Source organism: Chaetomium fimeti (genome assembly GCF_033439085.1).
Source record: "Chaetomium fimeti strain CBS 168.71 chromosome Unknown B0H64scaffold_2, whole genome shotgun sequence".
Lineage (NCBI taxonomy): Eukaryota > Fungi > Ascomycota > Sordariomycetes > Sordariales > Chaetomiaceae > Chaetomium > Chaetomium fimeti.
The window spans coordinates 1,780,901-1,801,302 of NW_026944330.1; the positions used below are offsets into that span (position 1 = coordinate 1,780,901).

At 55.9% G+C, this 20,402-nt stretch overlaps 7 protein-coding genes across 7 annotated transcripts; 3 read left to right on the top strand and 4 right to left on the bottom strand.

Annotated features, from left to right (window-relative positions):
• Window positions 1-541: 541 nt before the first annotated feature.
• Window positions 542-898, bottom strand: B0H64DRAFT_385910 (uncharacterized protein). Its single transcript, XM_062803111.1, has 2 exons — window positions 683-898; window positions 542-613 (listed from the first exon to the last, which is right to left on the bottom strand). Exons 1-2 carry the CDS (start codon window positions 850-852, stop codon window positions 571-573), a joined length of 213 nt encoding a protein of 70 aa, XP_062662231.1. The 5' UTR covers window positions 853-898; the 3' UTR covers window positions 542-570.
• Window positions 899-2,757: 1,859 nt separating this feature from the next.
• B0H64DRAFT_385911 (uncharacterized protein) lies at window positions 2,758-4,007 on the bottom strand. The gene is made up of 2 exons (XM_062803112.1): window positions 3,205-4,007; window positions 2,758-3,149 (listed from the first exon to the last, which is right to left on the bottom strand). The coding sequence occupies exons 1-2, from the start codon at window positions 3,731-3,733 to the stop codon at window positions 2,773-2,775; spliced, it is 906 nt and encodes a 301-aa protein (XP_062662232.1). The 5' UTR covers window positions 3,734-4,007; the 3' UTR covers window positions 2,758-2,772.
• A 1,468-nt stretch (window positions 4,008-5,475) lies between these two features.
• B0H64DRAFT_81128 (uncharacterized protein) lies at window positions 5,476-6,554 on the top strand. Its single transcript, XM_062808815.1, has 3 exons — window positions 5,476-5,739; window positions 5,805-6,148; window positions 6,213-6,554. Exons 1-3 carry the CDS (start codon window positions 5,601-5,603, stop codon window positions 6,438-6,440), a joined length of 711 nt encoding a protein of 236 aa, XP_062662233.1. The 5' UTR covers window positions 5,476-5,600; the 3' UTR covers window positions 6,441-6,554.
• An 804-nt stretch (window positions 6,555-7,358) lies between these two features.
• Window positions 7,359-10,091, bottom strand: B0H64DRAFT_81151 (PUL domain-containing protein). The gene is made up of 3 exons (XM_062808816.1): window positions 9,928-10,091; window positions 8,760-9,870; window positions 7,359-8,703 (listed from the first exon to the last, which is right to left on the bottom strand). The coding sequence occupies exons 1-3, from the start codon at window positions 9,973-9,975 to the stop codon at window positions 7,436-7,438; spliced, it is 2,427 nt and encodes an 808-aa protein (XP_062662234.1). The 5' UTR covers window positions 9,976-10,091; the 3' UTR covers window positions 7,359-7,435.
• A 698-nt stretch (window positions 10,092-10,789) lies between these two features.
• On the top strand, window positions 10,790-12,502 carry B0H64DRAFT_81157 (WD40-repeat-containing domain protein). The gene is made up of 2 exons (XM_062808817.1): window positions 10,790-11,214; window positions 11,272-12,502. The coding sequence occupies exons 1-2, from the start codon at window positions 11,085-11,087 to the stop codon at window positions 12,210-12,212; spliced, it is 1,071 nt and encodes a 356-aa protein (XP_062662235.1). The 5' UTR covers window positions 10,790-11,084; the 3' UTR covers window positions 12,213-12,502.
• Window positions 12,503-13,136: 634 nt separating this feature from the next.
• B0H64DRAFT_385917 (SPT8-like protein) lies at window positions 13,137-15,844 on the top strand. Its single transcript, XM_062803113.1, has one exon. The coding sequence runs from the start codon at window positions 13,242-13,244 to the stop codon at window positions 15,372-15,374; it is 2,133 nt and encodes a 710-aa protein (XP_062662236.1). The 5' UTR covers window positions 13,137-13,241; the 3' UTR covers window positions 15,375-15,844.
• On the bottom strand, window positions 15,401-19,600 carry B0H64DRAFT_454219 (P-loop containing nucleoside triphosphate hydrolase protein; the record flags this gene model as incomplete). The annotated part of the gene is made up of 5 exons (XM_062807269.1): window positions 15,401-16,480; window positions 16,530-18,725; window positions 18,779-19,140; window positions 19,193-19,489; window positions 19,568-19,600. The coding sequence occupies 5 exons, from the start codon at window positions 19,598-19,600 to the stop codon at window positions 15,877-15,879; spliced, it is 3,492 nt and encodes a 1,163-aa protein (XP_062662237.1). The 3' UTR covers window positions 15,401-15,876.
• Window positions 19,601-20,402: the final 802 nt, after the last annotated feature.

Consider the following 20,402-nt stretch of genomic DNA (forward strand, 5'->3'; position numbering starts at 1 on the left):
CTTCCCATTGTCCCCATTAGAAATAGGCAAGTCGGGGATGAGGAGGGAGGTGGGGGGGAATTGGTTAACGACAACCAGCAACAACGCCCTAGTTTTACTCCAGTACCTTGGCGGGACCGAAGCTTAAGCTGCCGGTGACAGGATTAGAACAATGCTACTTGGTTTACTCGTATTCTCTGCCGATGCAATGGTATTGGAAACTTTAATTCTGCGCTCCAAGTTGAGGTGGACGGATTAGTGGTTGGAATAGGGTGGACATGCCATTTAGCACCGGTGGAATCCTACTCGAGTAAGGCAGATACCCAAGTAGCATTAGGATTGTTTAGAGTGGAAACTGCAGTGTTGTTTCCAGTGTTGTTTCCAGTGTTGTTTCCAGTGTTGTTTCCATGGGGTTTTGACGTTACTCGTTACACAACCAGCACCCCCGATCAATGCAAGCAAACCCCTTTCCAGTCCAACAAGAAAGCCAAGCTTGATCACGAGATCATATTTACAATTACCAGCCTGTCATATCCATCGGGGAGCTCGCAGGCAGGTAACACAGTAATTGACAAGTGGTCAAACTTGGGTTCAGGGGAGGAGCCATGTGGCTCGGGTGTAAAGGGTAGGCGTGGTAAGCAAATTGTAACCCCACGACTTCCAGAAATATAAATTCTTCCATTGCCCCTGACAATGTTCATAGAACACCCTGTAGATAACGGAGCCTCCAACTTGCAACTCGAGCACACAACACCTCCCAGTAATGCAGCCCACGCCTTCCCCGATCGAAGACACGGAAACCAAACACCTGCTGGCGACATGACCAAGAAGTCCAAGTCCAAGTCCAAGGAGAAGAAGTCCGACTCCAAGCATAAGGAGAAGGGCAAGAGCTCCGACTCGAGCAAGAGCAGGCCAAAAGACAGGGATGGGAACGGAGATCGAGATAGAGATAGGGACCGTGACCCTGACAAGAAAGATCACTCCTCTTCCAAGGGCAGGGACAACGAGCCCCGGCGCTATCCGTGTATGTGCATGTGCGGATGCCTTGGAAGAACGTCGGCTGCGCATGCCGTCTGCAGCAATTGTAGGATCGGGATACATAGGCAGTAAGTCCCACCTTGTTCTTTTTTGAGATTTGTCGTAAAGCGCCGGGTTGGAGATGCGGGAGCTAACTTATGGACGTACTCTAGGCGACGTTAGTGCGGGATTTATCAGGGAGGGTTTACCCACGCTGTCATCATTGCAGCATATGTTTAATTCTGGCAGTGGTTTACCGGCGGCCGGCGTGATGACGGAGAAAGCAACGTCTTGTTAGTCGGTCGCATTTGTACAGCATTTGCGTGTTTTGCGGCTAGAGATTCCATGGCACCACACTGATTAGTCTTTAGATTAGTACTAGTACCGTAATATCAATTAATCGTTGAATTGCAAACCGTATCACCCTACCTAAGCAGCAACAGAGTTTGGGTTTTTATTTGTTCTTGCCGTGCCCGGATTCCAATGATTACAGCATTACATGGGATGGAAAGACGGCAGCAACATAGAATGCTCGACCCACGTAGCATTTCCATGCCGAACAACATGATGAGGGTTCCTTGCCATTTCATAACGTGAAAGTGCCAGCGTTGAATGTTCCTGGTAGGTACCCGTGTACGCCACAGAGCCAACGAACCGCCGAACGTGAGTTTATGGCAGAGTCAACAAAGCACGCATGCTCAACAGCTTTCTACCACGCGGCTCTGAATTTGGTCTATTACCCCGGTAGCGGCATAACACCTACCTAGGGAGTACTTCCACGATGCTTACCACAAAGGAAAGGCAGGGCTGACATAAACAACCACACCACACTTGCACCCCAGAGCCAAAGAGCAGATAGTGACAACAAACTTGTGATACCAACTTTGCGAAGGCACCAGGTACAGAAGCGTGGCCGGATCGCTATAAAACCTCGCGCCCCTCCACCACCCCAGCTGGACTCTCAAGCTTTCCCAGCAGCAGAACATCCCCCGACGAAATAACCAAACCCCAAAGCCCTCCACCCACTCCCTTACTTGGCACACCCCCCTTGGAAATGTTCGACTTCATTAGCCCCGACACCCGCGGCAAGGAGAAGGACAAAAATAAGGAGAAAGACAAGCACAAGCAAAAGGACGAGGACAAGAAGCGCGGCGACAAGGACCGAGATGACGGCGACGACGGGGATAAGAAGAACGAGAATAAAAAGGAGAAGAAGCAGCACCGCTGTATGTGCATCTGCTGGTGCAGCAACCACACGTCTCAGCCAAATGACAAGTGTCGGTTGTGCCGGCAAGGGAGGCACCAGAAACGGTGGGTGGTTTTTTTGTTTTTCGTGTGGTTCAGGGGGGTTGGGAATGCTGACGGTGGTGCAGGACTCGTTGAGTGTCTTTGGGTGGGTTTGAGACGGACTCGGTCGGGGGTGGTTGGAGGTTGGGGAGATGGCGCGTTGACTTGTAGGAACGGATGGAGCGATGCCGGCGAGCGTGGATTGCATTGGTTGGGCGCGGGCGTCTTGCAGCAGTCTACGTTTGACTCTTAATACATATACCAGGCTGTATATCAAGAGAGGTCGTGTAGAATTGGCCTATCGTATTCAAGCATTGTGGATATAAGCGTCGTGATGGCTGGTGCGGTTTTGCCGTACTTCATTACTGTACCTATCAACTATCTCTACTATGCATGGCGGCAGTGGCTTAATCTGTGGTGCTGGTTGGAGCGAGGGACCAGGGATTTCAGTCACGGGCATATGAAGTCTTGCGGTAGTGGATATCTTGTTCATGTTTCGCCCCGCCTACAATACATTACCGTGCTTGAAAACATGTAATCGAGATCGGGGAAAGCGTATCTATCGTAGCTCTTCTCCATCTTGGAGTAAGCGGCGAGCGGCCCTTCTGTTTCTGAACCGTGGTCGACAACTTTCTCCCACTCTTCTAAGCTGGCGCCAACGTATATTGCCGGGGGTATTGCCATGGCTCGGTTGTAAATCTCAAGTTCCATGTGAATCCCGAACAGCAGTGTGCTCTCGTTAACCAAGGAGAAGCCATTTGGGCTCTCAACCGCTTCGAGTCCGAGTTTTGCGCAGAATTCCTTGTCAGTCTGTGTAAACCGGGGTTCCTGGACCACACATTGGATGTCCGGGCCATTATGAGACTCTACGCGGTGATCAGCAACCGTCTATTCCGTTTGTCTGTCAAAAGGGGCCCCAACTCAAATGATCAACAACATAACTAAAGGCAGCCGTCTGCATGTGGGCCGTCCGCCTTGCGACGGAGCTACCATTGCTTGGCTCATAGGGGCCCGGCCCTAGAAAAACAGCTCTGGTGATGGCCGGGCGACCTGGCTTGGTCAAGATGGAGTCGAGTAGTTGGCGTACTTGCTCCCACCATTCTGTCGACTGCGAGTCTTGGTTCACTGACTCGTGGTATTTCCAGAGATCGTTGACAGAAAGTTCCGGTTTAGGATTTGGGCGGATGCCATCGACCAAGGAATCTGCGGCCTCATTCGTGGGAGCCGGTATGTTGCGTAGACGGCCGCCTCTGCGCTTCACCTGGCTCCACTCGCCGTCGTCTTGCCCCGCCATGATGACCACAAAATGCTGAACTTGGCGGGTTGTTGAGCTTTTCGAAGAAGGAGTGTGTGGTCTGGGATGACACGGGCAAGTCGATAATGTGGGGTGCTGGAGTATTATAAATGTTGTTGTTGCCTGCTGTTGGTGTTGGTGTTCTGGCGCTGTCATGAATCTTTAAGCTGAAAAAGCTGATGCCTGATCAATGGAAGCGTGAGAAAACATGTTGCGACAAAGTCAACAGACCCCTGGAGTTTGGCGGGGCAATCGGCCGATCAGCAACTGAGGGGCAGAAAACGACCGACCGCCTGCCGTTTTGGTCATTGACAAGAATCCATCCCGTGGCCCCTTGTCCGTCCCAATTCTAAGAATTCATTGTCTCTTTCCAGCGTTACAAGATCGTCGCTTTTTGGCATGCCATTCCAAATCAAGAACTGGTGTTGCCTTTCTATTTTTCTCATGTTGAATACAATGCAGCAGCAGGTCTGCTTACCGGTTAATGGGCAGTGTGTTGCACAGCGCCAGCACTTGCAGCAACTGAACTTGAAGCATCCATCAGCTCTGTCCAACATTGTGCGCCGATATTCCGAATCAGGTTGCCTTTCCGAGAAGGGGGTCGATTTTGACCAATTTGTTTATTTGAAGACTTGCCTCGTTGCTGACGAGGTAACTAGGTAACTAACTATGTACATCTACAATGCAGAGCAATTTCCAAACCGATTTTGGGCTGTGGCCCCTCCGCGCTCCGTCCCTAGCACGCACATGAACGAGTTGCAGCGCATTCGAAAGACGCAGCAGAATGCAATGCCACTTTGGCGTTGGACGGGGATTTGGCCTGGATTTGGCGCATGGCAAGACCCGGCCACTGCCGGTCAAGAGATCTTTGACCCAAGTCGCCGCAAACCGCCTGACAGGGGATGCGGCACATCATTGGCTTCCAGGTTGGGTGTCTCGGCGCTTAACCGTGCAACAAGGTTGGAGGGACCGCAACCAGGTGGAGAGTCTCCAGAAATCCGATGTGACCACTGACTTCTTGCTCACCAACCACCGGCGTGTCACGACCACGCCTTGGCAACTCTCGCTTTCTTGCGCTTTCTTGCCAACTTGCTCGGATCAAGGCGATGCTTCATTCAGCCTCCGAGTTGTCGTCGAGTGAGGCAACAATGCAGATTCGGCCGATGGCCATCGAGGAAAGACCCCAGTTCAACGCTTCGCAAGCGGCCGGGGGCCGGTGCGGCCGCCGATTGGAAAGCCATTGGTGATTGCTTGAAGGCGGAGAGGAGAGGCCCTTGGCGACCGCTGGCGAGGTGATTGACCTGCAATCGCCCCAGCACAGCGACTCGCTCGCAGCCAAGCGGCCAGGTGCGGCCGCCCATTGGCCGCGCCGGCCTTCGGGTGACAGGGGGCGGGAGGGTCGGCATGCACAGCTTGCACCTCTGCAGCTGCTTTGCCTCTTCTGAGTGGCCAAGCTGAAGTCGAGCATGCTGCCGCCAAAGAACCGTCGAGATTGGGTGGGTGGTTCCTGTTCGACATGCCCCGAGGAGACGTTGGCCCATGTGTGCCATGGTGCCTTGCCGGAGCTGTGCGCGGGGGGGTATGCAATATTGGTTCGAGGTCACAATTCCCGGGCGGCTGGAGGGAGAGGGGAATGGCACGCTGTGGTTGATGCCACCGTCAGATATTACCCTCCCACTGCCCAGCTGCCCGTCCTTTGCTTCCCCTGCTTTCATTCATTCCAATTGTTCGCCAAGAAGACTGTCTTCGACATCGAGTCCGAATTCCGTTGAGCGTGATTATCGTGCTTGAGATCTCGGTCGCACGCAACCATTCCGCCACTTACTCGCACGCGGCAGCCACAAAGATCGTCGTCGAAGAGCGGTGATCCGGGGTTTACATCTGGCCCGTAGCCGAGTGTGAAAGACAGTGGTGTCGCTATTCAAGAGGAGGAACCATCGGGGAGTGATCGGAGGGTGTTGGGTTATTACGACTTGTCCGCGCTGCCCACCGCGGTTTCTCAGCTACACACAAACCTCTCGCCATGCTCTCATCAACACTCGTCGCCGTCGCCGGCGCGGCGCTCGCATCCGCACACACAATTATCACATATCCGGGATGGAGAGGCAACAACCTGATCACTAATGAGACGTTCCCCTACGGCATGCAATGGATGTACCCATGTAAGCCTCCCCAACTTCCACTCCCTCCGCCATGTCAGCACCTCTAATAACATCCCCCCCCCCAGGCGGCGGCATGCACACAACAACAAACCGAACCTTCTGGCCGACCACCGGCGGCGGCATCGCCTTCCAGCCGGGCTGGTTCTCGGGCCACGCGACGGCCTTCGTCTACGTCAACCTGGGCTTCGGCAACGAGGGCCCCGAGCTGGATCCGGACCTCCGCGGCCCGCCCAACATGAGCTACCCGATGATCACGCCCTTCCAGATCCTCGGCCCGACCAAGGGCCCCTACCCGGGCACCGTCTGCTTGCCGCAGCTCCCGATGCCCCAGGGCGTGACCGCCAAGGCCGGCGAGAACGCCACCATCCAGCTGGTCGAGCTGGCCCTGCACGGCGCCGCCCTCTACTCGGTACGTCCCCAATCCCTTCAACCTAATACCACAGCGCAATCCTAACAATCCTTCGTGTGAACAGTGCGTCGACATCACCTTCGCCGAGCCCGGCGACCCGCGCATCCCGCTCATGAACGAGACCAACTGCTTCAACAGCACCGACATCGGCGCCGCCGACGTCTACACCCTCACCATGCGCGAGTCGGGCGAGGGCCGCGACAAGCCGAATGCGGCGGCGCGCGGCCTGCACCAGCTCGCCTACTGGGCCTACGTGCCCCTCGCGCTGGGCGGGGTGTGGGCGCTGCTGTGAACGAACGGGATGGGATGGGTTGCTGATGAGAGAGGATTGGGGGTTGGGGTTGGGTTTCTTTCTCTTCTAGGTGCTACGGTGATGTTCTTTTCTGTGGCCCTGCCGGGCTGCGGGCTGTATATTTTGGGAGGTCTGGGATGGCGTTCTACGGGGACTTTGTGTGTTCAGGGGGGGTTGGGTATATCCGGTTGAGAGCTCTTCTCTCGCTCTGCCTTTTCTCGTTTGTTTTAGGGGGTCGCAGGGGCTGCCAGTTGCTGCTGGGGGATTTGAGTGCCTCTTTTGCGAGCCGGCTGAGTCAGTTGCCGTAGCTTGTGGGATAGATATTGTCGCCAAAAATTTGAGATGACTGGTTCGAACAAGCCGCCGTTTCATGTTTGTGATGAGCATATCATGGTATTTGCCAATGGAGGCTTATGTTTCTCTGACAAACTTCGATAACCCCATCTTTTTGGTTCGTTTGGCACACTGATTTTCCTAGACTCAAACCGGAGCCCGAGATTGTCTGTAGTGTCACCAGCCGCCGTCTGGAAGAAAAGGGGTGTTTCAACGACGTCAGAACCTGCACCCGTCACAGTGGTAGGCGGCACTGGGCTCAAGCACTTTCGGACCCCGGACCTACCGCCGACCTCCAGGACTACTACTACTTGACCCTAGACAGTGTAACTAGGTCCTGTGTAGCACATTTACTGGCCGTTCTGCACCGTGGTAACCCCGTCCGGGTTGCCGCGCGACTGATGATGACTGATGTACCAAGGGACTGCACATTTGACTGGTATTCTGGAGGGCAACGGTCTCGTGGTTCTCTACGTAAGGGGGGATATCATTTGTCTCAGCGTAGCTGAACACGGCAAAAGTGGGTAAGAATGCCCGGGGCCGACGTCTTCATCTCGGGTGTATTTGCACAAGACTACTCGAGGGACCAAGCCGAGCGTCCACGCCTCATCCCATACACCCACCGCGCCCGAACACAGAGCCCATCGTAGCACTACCACACCCTACTTCTTTAGATACGCGGAGCACTCCTGCGCAACCGCCTTGATCCTCGCATCGTCCGACTTCTTGGCCGCCTCCGCCGCCAGCTCACGCAGCCCCAGAACCTCAGTCACCTCCCGCGCATCCCCACCAGCGGCCGCCAACATCCCCAGTGTCATGAGCGCGCGGAATAGCACCTCCGGGTCGGTCTGGCGTTGGATGACCGCTTCCGCTATCGGGTAGAGCTGCATCAGGAGCTCGCTGTCGATCGAGTCCCTCTGGTTGTAAGCGAGGCAGGCGTAATTGAACGTTGCCGAGGTCAGAGCGATCTGAAGGTTGTTGTTAGCCGTGCCGATGGGGTCGGCCTGGTTATCCGCCACGCCCGCGATGCGCGCTAGGAGAGTCAAGATAGCGGTTGCTTCCGAAGTGACGAGGGTGCGGCCTTCAGGGGTGGCGAAGAGGTTGGTGACTGCGCGGACGGCCATCATCACGTTGTTGATGTTAAACTTGGAGGCGTCCGCCGTCTTGATGAATTCGTCTAAGGGGGTCTCGTTGGAGGGGACTGGGTCTTGGCTGTCGAGAGCGCCGCGGAGGATAATGTCGACAACGCTACCGTAGTTGCTATCGTTGAGCGATGCCGAACCCGGCCATGCGACCAAACAGCGGAGGACGTCGAGGGTCGGAAGCCGGTCGCCGTAGGGCCATTGCGTGACGAGCGTGTAAATGTTACGCTGGGATTCGAGGAGCGCCGGGGGGGTTGTCTTTTGGATCGCCGTTCCCATTGCAGCTTGAAGAACCGTCTCAAGACGGTTGACACCATCGGGGTTCAAGGCAATATGCTTGTTTCCAGCCAACACATGTTTTTCGTTGAGGCTCTTGAGCTTTTTTGCCACCGGTTCCCACTTGGCCTGCGTAAGAGCGAGGTACTCCGTGTGCGGTAGGTACTTCTTCGTTTGTTCTGTTTGCCCCGGCTCATACCGTGACTCTGTCCCGTATGGGTCGGCAGAGGGGGCATCGGTGCTCTGGCCAATGGTTGCCCCCTTAGTGTTGGTGACGATGAACTGGGCCACTTGATCGATGTATGATATGGGAAGTTCGTTGTCGCCTAGAAATTTGGTTGCCGCCTCATATGGGTTTTCGGTGAGGTTATACGGCAGCTTGAGTGGGGGCTTGCCCTCCTCGATGTCGACATCAAAGACGTAATCGTATTCTTGACCATTATACTGGACTTTCCGTCCACTGCTTCCAGTCGAGTCCACGACGGTTCCAACGTGAACCCACCGCTGCTCGCCTGCCGAGTGTTAGCACACAGAAGCTTAACCAGGTCGAAATGGGCAAAGAACTTACTCAACGACCATTGATAAGCCCCGATGCTGCCGTCGTCTTCCAGAACCGTAGTTACCTGACCGTCCTTCTTGCCTGCGTTGTTAAGGAGCCAGGCCTTCGGGTTTAGCCGTTCCTTGTTGATCGAAGGGCCGAGCTGCTGCTGGGGGATGGCGGATGCCCGGACGGATTCCTCGAACTGGGACAGAGCCTCGGGCGGTGCCATGCGATCTGCGTTGCGAGTGAAAACGCGGACCATGTTATCGCTGGCGCCGGAAACGATGTCTCCGTTCTCGGGGCACACGGCAACCGACCATACTGAAATGGCAGGGTGTGTTATTGTCTGGATACACTCCGACCCCCTCCAGATCCGGACTGTCCGGTCCTCCCCAGCACTGACAATTTCGCTCGTGGGTAGGCAAGCGAGAGAGTATATGAAGCTGTCGTGTCCTTGCAGCGCCCCGACTTGTGTACCGTTCATTTTCCAGAGCTGGATGATGCCGTCGTTTCCGGCGCTTGCAAACTCGGCCCCGCTCGGATGGCCCTTGATGCCGCTGGGAAGCTTACATATGGCGCGGACAACAGAGCTGGTGCTAAGGGTACGCCGTGGCTCGACCTCGCCGTTGGCGTTGACCTGACGAATGTCGAAGATGCGAATATGGGTGTCGGCGCTACCCGTAATCACCGTGTGCTCGTCGTAGGCCAGGGCAGCCCAGACACTCTTGACCTCGCCCTGGTGCATGAGCTGGGCCGATATCTGCCACTTTTCCGTGTCCCAAACGAGCCCCTTCCCATCCCAGCCACCGGATACAACGTAAGTTCCGCGGGGGGATACATCGAGAGTGCAGACGTTATGGCCATGGCCAATGAGGAGACGATCGGCGTTGTCGGTTGTAGTTAGGTTTGGTCGCTTCGCTTCGATGATGGCTTCTTGGCCGGCCGAAAGGACAAGACCTTCGGGCCAGGTAGAAGAGGCGCGGAGGAATGTGAGAGAATTTATATAGCCGTGTCCCTGGCTTGTTATCGTGTCGTCGAATGTTGTGGGCTTGTCGGCGGTCTTCTGCCACCGACGGACCGTTTGGTCACGGGAAGTCGAGAAGACGGTCTTCGGGGTGGGAAAGGACACGGCTCGGACCTGTATTCGGTTGGATTAGTTTGTGCGTCACACTCATACTGAATACTAGAAACATACATCCGCTTCGTGACCTTTCAACTGGGCCGAAAGCTTGAAGTCCGGCATCGCGATCTGCCGAGGCGAGGTGATGTGTGTTGGTCAAGATGGTAAGGTGGGCACAGGCGGGGTAATGTGCGTGCACTTGAAAGTCGGCCCAGGGAAGAACTGGTGACAGTAAAAAGCAGCTGTCGGGGCGTGACAAGTTGCCTAGTTCGTGTAATGGTCGCGGCCGGACGAACGTGACAGCAAGCCAAGGTCGAGGGTCAATTTGTCAGGAACAGCGAGTGGAATGGATGGAACTAATTGGAAGGTTTGCCAGGCCGTTGGAGATGACGATAGCATGCCCGGCCGGGTTGCGGAACAGCTACCTGAAAGCGGGGCGCCGGGGCCCTGTTGCGAGGGGTGCCTTGTCCGATCTCCTTGGATGAGTGGCACGAACGAGAAACTGGTGCGATTGAGACGGCTTTGCTCTCAGCATATGACGATCTGGGTAGCCAAAGGACATAGGTTACTGGAAATCCCAAAGGTGTCATCACGAACTGGGAGCCCATGAGATCATATAGGTGCCGTCTAGAGCGCTGCATATGTAGTCCATTGGCACAGACAAGATATATTCCAGACTTCCATACACTCCATTTATTCTTTAGGCTTTGCCTGGGAGATGTTAGAAGGCAGGAACTCTGTGGCTCTCAGGCTTGGTGCACCTCCATAAGTGGATCCAGAATTCAGCGAGGGGCCCAACCCAACGTGGCAAGCTCGCCCCTGACATGTGAGTGGAAACACCCCGCACTGGCCTGACCTGGTTGAGGGCGCCGCTGGCTTCTGCCGTCGCGCATCAACTCCTTCCACTTCCTGCTGCAAATTCTGCCCACCAGCGGCAACAGGCGTGACGAGCACTTCGGCCTCTCCCCTCGCCTTCTTCTTTTACGACACGACCACTTTACGACCCGTTACGAATTTCCCTTCATTTCGTTTTCTTTTGTCTCCCAGGTGTTCGGGTTCTTTCACCGACTCTTAAGAGTAGATGCGACTGTCGCCGGTCTAATTGTCACAACCGCGAAGACGGTTCCAAACGTCTGCACTGGAAGCATCGACACGATACGATCGCCGAGTCGCTTTCTCACACCTTTCCCATTCGGAGTCCCACGATTCCAGAATACTTTTCGAGATCCAGCATGGGAGACGCCACCGCCCCTCGCCAATACGTGCCCTTGACTTGCCACGGCCACTCGCGACCAGTCCCTCATCTGAGTTTCTCGCCGCTCGAGAAGGAAGATGTATACTATATGATTTCGGCTTGTAAAGGTTTGTGATACGCTCCTGTTTGACGCCCGTCCTTCCACTGACGGTACTTGCACGCAGATGGCAACCCAATGCTCCGCGACGGCCAGACAGGCGATTGGATTGGCACTTTCCTCGGCCACAAGGGCGCTGTTTGGCAAGCGAGGTTGAGCCCCGATGCTACGACCGCCGCAACCGCCTCCGCCGACTTCACCGCGAAAGTTTGGGACACGCACAGCGGCGAGCTGTTGTACATCCTCCAGCACGACCACATTGTTCGCGCTATCGCCTACCCATTTGATCAATCCGGAATGATCGCAACGGGTGGTTTTGAGAAGAAGCTTCGGATTTTCGACCTGCACGACCAAAAGGCGCCCAGCGACTCGGCATCCGCCAGCCCTACCGTTGTCACCCCGGCCACCATCGAGACTACACGGGCGTTCGAGATTGGCGAGGGCGTGCATAAAGAGCCCATCAAGTTCATCGTCTGGGCCCAGGATCCCCGCGTTATCATCACTGCGGCCGGCGAGACTCTTCGTTGGTTCGATCTTCCGACACGACGCTGTATCCGCGAGGTGAGGCTCGAAGGCGAAATTAAATCCTGCGAACTCGTTGCCTTGGCGCAGGCACATAGCGCGCCTACGGACATTGGCGGAGGTCTCCCCGTTCTAGCTGTTGCTGCTGGGAATACGGCATACTTCTGGGGCGGTTCGAGGGCTGAGGATGAGTTGAAGCACATTAAGCTTTCTCATGGGATTGCAAGTGTTGCTCTGGATCTGAAAGGCAGGAAGTTTGTGGTGGGAGAGGAACCGGGCACCTGGGCTCGGGTGTACAACTGGGACGATTCCAAGGAGTTGGACGTGCACAAAGGCCACCACGGCCCCATCTGGTCCATCGCCTTCTCGCCGGATGGCAATCTGTACGCGACTGGGTCGGAAGATGGTACCATCAAGATGTGGAAAAACTGCGAAGGCTTTTACGGACTCTGGCGAGGGGGCGTGTCGGGCAACGGCACAGACTAGGAGATGAACGAACGCCCCTTCGACAACCCGCCTGACGATAACGTCACCGATATACCTTGCAGTACCACGCCATCCAGGGACCACAGCTATGGCTCTCGGGCCGAAGCAGGTCGTTCGAGTTCCGAGGCCACAACAGTGTCTCTTGCGGTGGAGGATGCTGGCCCCCCAATCAACTGTTCACCGAAAAAGATCGAGAAAACCATATCACCACCACCCGTCGGTCGCGTTTCTAGAGAGTCGACTTGCTCTGACCCCCCTCCCGGTTATCAAGGCGTCGGTAGGCCGCCGCGGTCGAGCTGCGCCTGTCCGTCATGTCCTCAGCATGGGGGCCTGGCTGAATCTGAAGACAATAAAATGGAGGAATTCATGCGTCGATCAGCGCGTCATATGATCAATGCGGCAAGGCCTTTGGCTTGAGGACCGAGCCATCGGGTTGTGTTGAAGTTACTGTTGGTGGTTATTTGTTTGCCCTCTGGGATGGGCTGCTTATGTCATGATAGACGGTCACTCGTCGAACTGCATATTTTGCACTTCTAGTAATATGGCTGTTTTAAGATGGACTATTAGATCTGCCTGGGGATTAGGCTCCGGTGTCTTGTCGGGGACTGGGCTGGTTGATATGTTCCGTAGCGGGCGTTGCTGAATCTCCAGTCACCCAGCCGCCTAGAGAAGGCATCAAGTATAATTCAGTAACAGTCTTCTCTTCTACAGCAAGGACTTTCTCCAAGCTGTGAACATTCTGAGATGGTCAGATACATGCACACCCAGTTGTCCCGGTTGACTGACAGCTTCGGCCCATGCCCCCATGCGACCACAATGGATGGTGGGGTTGCGGGGCACAGGGGTTCCTCCACGCGTACCGGGGTCTTTCTTGGCGCGTCTCCAACTTGCTGCATTGAAGCTTAACCATTGCGCGTGTGCATCCTTCTAACGATTCAACAACCGTGACCCGTAGTTGCGCGATAGCTTGCCTTTACATCAATTTGATCTCGCAATAATATCGCCCAATTGTCAAACCCGGCTTTCAATATGGATGACGAATACGCGAGTTCCGAGAACGAGCAAGATGAGCTGATGGAAGATGCCGAGGACCTCGAGGCCGAGAACGACGCCGAGGAGGAAAACGAGGACGAAGAGGAGGACCAAGACGAACAAGACGAGCCTGAACCAGGGCAGGAAGCGGAGCCCGAAGCTGAAGCCGAAGCCGAAACAGAGTCATTGGCTACCTCTCAAGCACCCGCTCCCGAAGGCCAACCACCCAGTCAAGATGCGACTAGTAGCGCAACCGTTGCGCCCACGAGCCCCACGATCCAGAATCGATGGCGTCCGGTCCTGCGGCAAGAGTACATCGATGCCCCTCTCTACGATATCGTTCCGACTATGGCAGCGCCCCAGGCCACAAGCGTCAATGCCATGGCGATCACCCCCGACCTGCGGTATTGGATAACGGGGGGTTCCGATGGCTACATTCGCAAATACGACGGTATGGGCACAATCAATGGAAAACAACAGCTCACCGTAGCTCAGCGGCATCCGTTCGTCGATAGCGTCGTCAAAGCCGGTATACTGATGAGCTACTGGGAAAACGAAGAGCCCTCGCCCCCAAATGCCCGCGCCGAGGACCGGGTTCTGTCGCCGGTTTACAGCCTCGCCGTGCACAGCGGGGCGCTATGGCTATTGAGCGGGCTCGAGAGCGGCGGCATCAACCTGCAGAGCGTGCGTCACGACGAGGGGAAGAGGATACACTGTCTGCGGGATGGCGGGCACACCAACGCCGTCAGCGTGCTGCAGCTAGCCTCTGACGAGAAGAGCGTGCTGAGTGGGAGCTGGGACAAGACGGTGCTTGACTGGGATCTGAATACCGGCAACGTCATAAGGCGGTTTGAGGATAGGGGAGGGCAGATCTCGGCCATCGAGTTGCGCCCGCTAAGTGGGGCGCCTATCCCGGCCGAGGCGAGTGAGCTCGAGGTGAAGAGCGAGACGTTTTTCGCCGAGACGAAACCCCGGGTGAATGGGTTCTTCCAAAATGGTGTCACTGATGAGGCCGGCGGCGCGGAGCACGCAGCTCGCAATGGCCCGGGGGGAACCGGCGACGGTGCAGGGTCACCAGAACATGAATCGCTTTTTGGCAGTCCGGCTGGGTCTCTCTTTGGTGACAATGACACGATGGGTGGCGGAGGCGGGGGGGCGTTTGGTGACGACGACGACGAGTTCTCACGGGCTATGGACATGGGACTTCACGACGATGCCAACCACGACGGACTGGACCACTCAGGCGACTTTACTATGGGTGATACCGACATGGCTGGCGGGCCTGCTCTAGACATGTCAACGACAACCGAGGCACCTCCCCCTACACAGGATGGCGCAGCCCCTGCCCAGCCCGACTCTCATGGTGACGTCTCTCGCAGCGACACATTGACGGCCGATACGGCTCACGACATGTCGGTCGACTTCGCCCAAGCACCCGCCACCTCCGAGACCACCCAACAACCCCCCGCCTCCTCCGCTCCCACCGACCAGCAGGCCAATCCTGCAGAACCCCCTCGCCCCACATCCTCCCATACCAACGGCGGCGGGCCTTCCCTAGTCTTCACCTCGGCCGCCCCCCCACCACACACGGACCCGACCCAATCGTCAACCAGCACCTTCCTCTCCGCCGCCATCGACGGGCCCATCCGGCTCTGGGACCGGCGGGTGCCCGACCCCGTAGCCCGCATCAACAACCGGCGCGGGGTACCGCCCTGGTGCATGGGGGCGTGCTGGTCGCCGGACGGCAACTGGATCTACGCGGGGCGGCGCAACGGCACGGTGGAGGAGTACTCGGTCCACAACGCGACGAGCACGTGGATGCCGGAGCGCACGCTGAAGTTCCCCGCCGGCTCCGGCGCCGTCAGCTGCGTGCGGCCCATGGCCAACGGCCGCCACCTCGTCTGCGCCTCCCACGACATCCTGCGCCTGTACGACCTGCGCGACAACTCGGCCTTCAAGCACAGCAAGGTGCCCTTCATCATCATCCCCGGCCCGCCCCGCGCCGGCGTCATCTCCCAGCTCTATGTCGACCCCACCTCCCGCGTCATGATCTCTACGGCCGGCACCAGGGGGTGGGATGGCACGTCGACTGAGGTGTTGATTGGGTACGAGATTGGCGTGTCTAAGTAGGTAGATGGGTGTAGAGTATCCCGGGGTAGGGGGGACGGATAGGTGGAGGTGAGTGGAATGGGGTGCGGGCTTTGCTAGAGTTGAGTTGTGTCACGGGTTGATGGGCGTTGATATGCTCTGCGGGTGGTGTGGTGTGGTCTGCAGTGATGATGAATAAGATAGGTGGTAACTGTGACGCGGTTGGCTTTTAGAATACCCACGTGGGATGGCGTTGGAGTTATCGTGGAATCGGGGACTATGGGGGATCCGGATCATTTGCTTCACTTCGTAACAATTTTAGGCTCGACGTTACTGTGTGGTGCAAACGTCTGGACGCCCCGGCACGCGACAATGGGCTGCACACACATCTTAAAAGAAACAAGACTTGATCAACAAATTTGACGCGGCAATGGTGACAAAACAACGCTCGTTAAATTAAACTAACAAATGTACGCTACGCTCCACACCTGGCTCCCCATCCCTCCTCCTAACGCCTGATTGTCCGGAGGAAACCATCGTCGTCTTAGAGGTTGGGTGGACGCTCAGACTGGTCGTTGACGGAAGAACCGGCCACCTTGTTGTAAGGCAACTTGACCCGCTGAGTAGTTCTGCTGCCCCCTCCAGTGCGCTGGCCGTTGGCCAGGGAGGTAGGCTGATAAACCTCCTGGATAACCGACTCTGTAACTTGTTGCTCCTCCTCAGTGGCGAGACGTTCCCGGAGCAATTGCTCATCATGCTGCTCGATATTGTCGACGAACTGTCCCCATTGCGCCGCGGTAACAGCTGCTGGGACCGAACTCTGCCCGCGTTGTGCTTGTTTACCCTTGCGCCTATCCTTTGAGAAGCCTGCTTTCCCCGGCGTAGGTAGCGTCGGCGCCGACTCTGCTTGCTGTCGCGACACACCAAGATTGTTGAAGGAGGCCTTGAGCATCTCTGTATTCTCGGCACCCATCCACAGCATCCTATCCTTCAACGACATGGGCTGTTTAGCGGCCTGCGTCTGCGTGGTCTCCTTGAACTTCTTGCAGTCACAGAAGCATTCCTGGCCACACGACTTGTGACATCCGTGACCGCAATCGAGTATCTTGCGGCACGGCTCACTGCAAGGGAGGATATCGTGGGGTAGACTATAGTGATGTTAGCAAACGCCGCTAACCAACGAGGTATCCCACTTACGCGTGGCACTTGAGAGTGCATTGATGGCCGCAATCTCTCGTCTTCTCACAGGGCTGATCACAACCCCCAGCGTTGTCGGCCCAGTCCTCAACCTCCTTTATCCAAGTCTTTTTGTGGTGAACCTGGCAAACAATAGGAAGGCCATGCCCGGGGTCAAGGCGCCCTTGTTCGGCAAACCCAGAGCAGATCTTGAACCAGAGGTCGTATGAAGCCCGGCGGGCATTGAGGACGTTGCTGACATTGCCAAACACGTAAAAGCCTCGGCGCGCACGGCTGATGGCGACGACTGCGCGGCGTTCATCCTCCAGAAAGCCCACCGCGTAAGAGCGGTTGAGTTGAGGACTACGAACAAGCGACAGGAGGATAATGTCGTTTTCCTCGCCCTGGTACGAGTCCACGGTGCATACGTTGAATGTCTGGTCCATGAGAGAGGGGTGGCGTTTCAGCTTCCTTAGCAGCACCTTTCTCTGGCCCTTGTAGAAGGTGAGTATCGTGATTGTCCCCGAAGGGGTACCGTTGGCCACGAGGTAGGCAAAGAAGTTCGCGATCATCTCGGCCTCTTGCTCGTTGAATTTGCTGAAGTCCGAGTTCATGTCCTCGGGCCATTCGTGGTCAAAGAGCCAAGAGTTACGACCTCCCATTCCGAGAACGTTAGGGCGGTTGTTAATCGATGCGACGGAGGGATGGTCGAAGAGCTCGGGGTAAAACGGCTTCAGGATTTGGCGAAGCTCTGGCTTCATGCGACGCTGCTGTTTCAGCATGACGAACGGCATGTTCAAGTTGACCATTCTCTGGAATAGCGAGACATTGAGGTTGTAAGGTGAGTCGCCCAGCCGCTGAATGTCGCACTTGGGCGCGAGCTGCTTGTGGTCACCCACCAGGATGAGCTGCTGGATAGAAGGGTACAAAGCGGATACGATGTTGGCTTCGCGGGTTTCCGCTGCCTCTTCGATGAGGAGCGACTGTGGATTCATTGCTGCAAGGCAGCCGCGGTACTTTGTTAGGCCCGTGGTGGTACAGCCGACGATGTCGATCCGCAGCTTGTTGACAACCTGAGTGTTCCCAAGAAACTTGAACGCCTTGCGCTTCTTGCAAAGATTGACGTTCTCGGCGAGCAATGCGGCGAACTTTGGGGCCATTGCATCCAGCAATCTGGCCTGGAAGTACTGATAAACAGCACCGCGCAAGTCACGGTCGATGGCGAAGAGGTCCTGGGTCTGAAGGGCACGAGCGACGGCACGAGCCCAAGATGTCAAGTTTGCAGGGTCCTTGCCCGACCAGACGTGCCTCAGTGGGATGACCTGCCCCCGGAAGCGATACGCATCTTCTTCGTCGTCGGCGATGTTCTCGATATCCTCGTCGTCCTCAACCTCGAACTCGGGGAGGTTCTTGCGGGCCTCGGCCTCATTTATCTCGAGTTGTGTGGGATGGCGGTCCTCTCGAATCTTGGCAGGAATGAGGTTGTCACCCAGCCAAAGCGCAAAGGGACCGTGGACGTTAATAGCCTCATGGGTTTCCATGGACTCGTCGCAAAGAGACTCGTACTGCTCCTTTGAGATGATGCCGAAGTCCAGCAGAGATTGGGGGTCCAAGAGTCGGTCACTGAAGAGGTGATCGACGAGTTCCTGGATCTTCATGGCGTTTACTCGGCGCTGGTGGTCGATGGGACCGCACTTGTTGTCCGCGGAAATCTGGCCCTTGCCGCACTTCTGGCGCCGCTCATACAGGGTGCAGGGCTTGATGGTTTCGTTCTGCGTTCTTCCTCCCATCCGAAGAATATTCGCACCTGATTCGACACAGTGCACGAGAATCTGATCCAAGGCATGGTTTGTCTGGGCGGCCACTAGGATCGGAGGGCCGCGGCGCTTACGTCGATTGGCGATCAGGACCTTGAGTGCTTCAACGGACGTGAACGTTTTACCGGTACCCGGTGGGCCTTGGACAATGGCGAGTTCCTTGGAAATGATCCGATGCAGACCAAGGAGCTGGGACGAATCGAGGTTGGTGAGATCCTTCAAATCTGGGAGCTCGTTGTTGACGATGTCGTGTGTCTTGAGTTCTGCGACCGCCACGGGGTCCTCTGCGGCGGCGGCTCTACTAGCAAGCGAAGAGAGATCTGCAACCGGGTGGTCCATGAGAAATTCTGGAAAGGTGTCTTTCACATGAGCCCCGGTCAAGTACTTGTCCAAAGCGGAGCTGTAGGAGAATGTAAGTGGTTGTTCACTGCGGACCGTCATTGAAACACTCACTCAGTCCTCGCGGCATGTTGCAAGCCGACCAACGAATGACGAGCCGACTCAAAATAACCATTTAACGACTCAATCATGACCATCTCGAGGCTTGGGTCGAGGACAGCGTCCTCCGGGTTCGCCCAGATGAGGTCCACGAGGGGAGGATCTTGGTCGAGACCGTCGCGGTAGGGGCGCTGAGCAATGGTCGCAATCTTGCAAATGTTCTTGAAATTATCCCCCTTGGGAGAGAGAGCCACGATCTTCCCGGGCTGGAGTCGCTTCGACTGCTTCCATTGGATGCGGTACTTGGACCGCTCAGTGGAAAAGGAGACTCGGGCGAGAGGACCGATGGTCGACATGACGTATTCCTTGATCCGCACCTACCGAAAGGTCAGCAGGGTATCTCACATTAGGAAACTCTGTGAAGCTTACCTGAGTGTAAATGTTGGTGAAGTCGTCGTCCATCGCGGAGGCCTTGCGCCGATTATCGGCGAAGCTTCTCACAGAGAAGCGGAGCCCTTCAATGGCCTCCTGGCGGAGGATCTCATACTGAGCGGTGAGGTAGTCATGTTTGGACTCCCAAGGGACATCAACGGGGTTTTCCGGAAGCTGGTCAATGTCGGAATTTGCGGCAAGGATCTCGGCGGCGGTGGGTAGCTCGGGCTTGGACAGCCAGCCACTGCCATGAGGGCTAAAGAAGACATGGCTTTGAACAATGTCTATTGCGGACTGCCATGGAGGAAGAGGAGAAACAGCAAGTCAGTACATCCCCAGGGCTCATTGTGGCGACCGATCGAGAGAACTGACCTGAGTGTCCGCGTTGGTGCCGATTGTATCCATGCGCGATATGAATACCAAGTACTCAAATTTCAGGTGAGATTCCAAGGATCACGGCAATTTCGCGAAGGAATGCAAAAAGAAACGACGAAAAGGCGGCAAAGTATGAATAAAATGCAAACCTTGGGTCCGGACGAGATTTGGTGGTGAAGGTTGGGACTTGGGAGTGTCAGAGTTGAACGAAGTTATGAGGCATCAGGTGGGCTGGGTGAATTTTGCTCTGGGAGGGGAAGAGGGGTCAGCACAAACTTTTCCAAGTTATTCAGATGGAAGTGAGGGTAGGGCTCTTTGGGAGTGTCCAACCCACAGCCTTGGACAAACAGCAGGCCAAAGGGGGGAAGGAACGAAGGACACTGAACCAAGCCTCATGCCACCAGCAGAGTCACGTTGGGCGGGTGATGGCAGTGCCTGCCTTCCAAGGTAAGTGGTTAGCTGATGGAATTTCATTAAAATTCATGCCTAACTTTTGGCAATGGTAATTGTTTGACTGCAGATACCCGTTTTTACTGACTGCTGCCTTTGGCTTGTTTGTTGATTTTGGCCCCTGCACACACCTGTGCTTGAGGTTTGTTCACAATCCGCTCCCAGGAAGGATGGCCCAGCTCCCCTTCACACCTACCTACCTAGGTAAAAACTAGTACGTTATCCATCAGCCTCTCCAGTTTATTCCCCTTACAAAACAGTTACAACACCTCATTTTCCATTTGCACCAACCTCACTCCAGCCACCACCATCTCCCTCACCGTCAACCCCAAACGAAGTCTATCCCTTTCTTCCAGATCCAATTACACTAAGCCCGAGACCT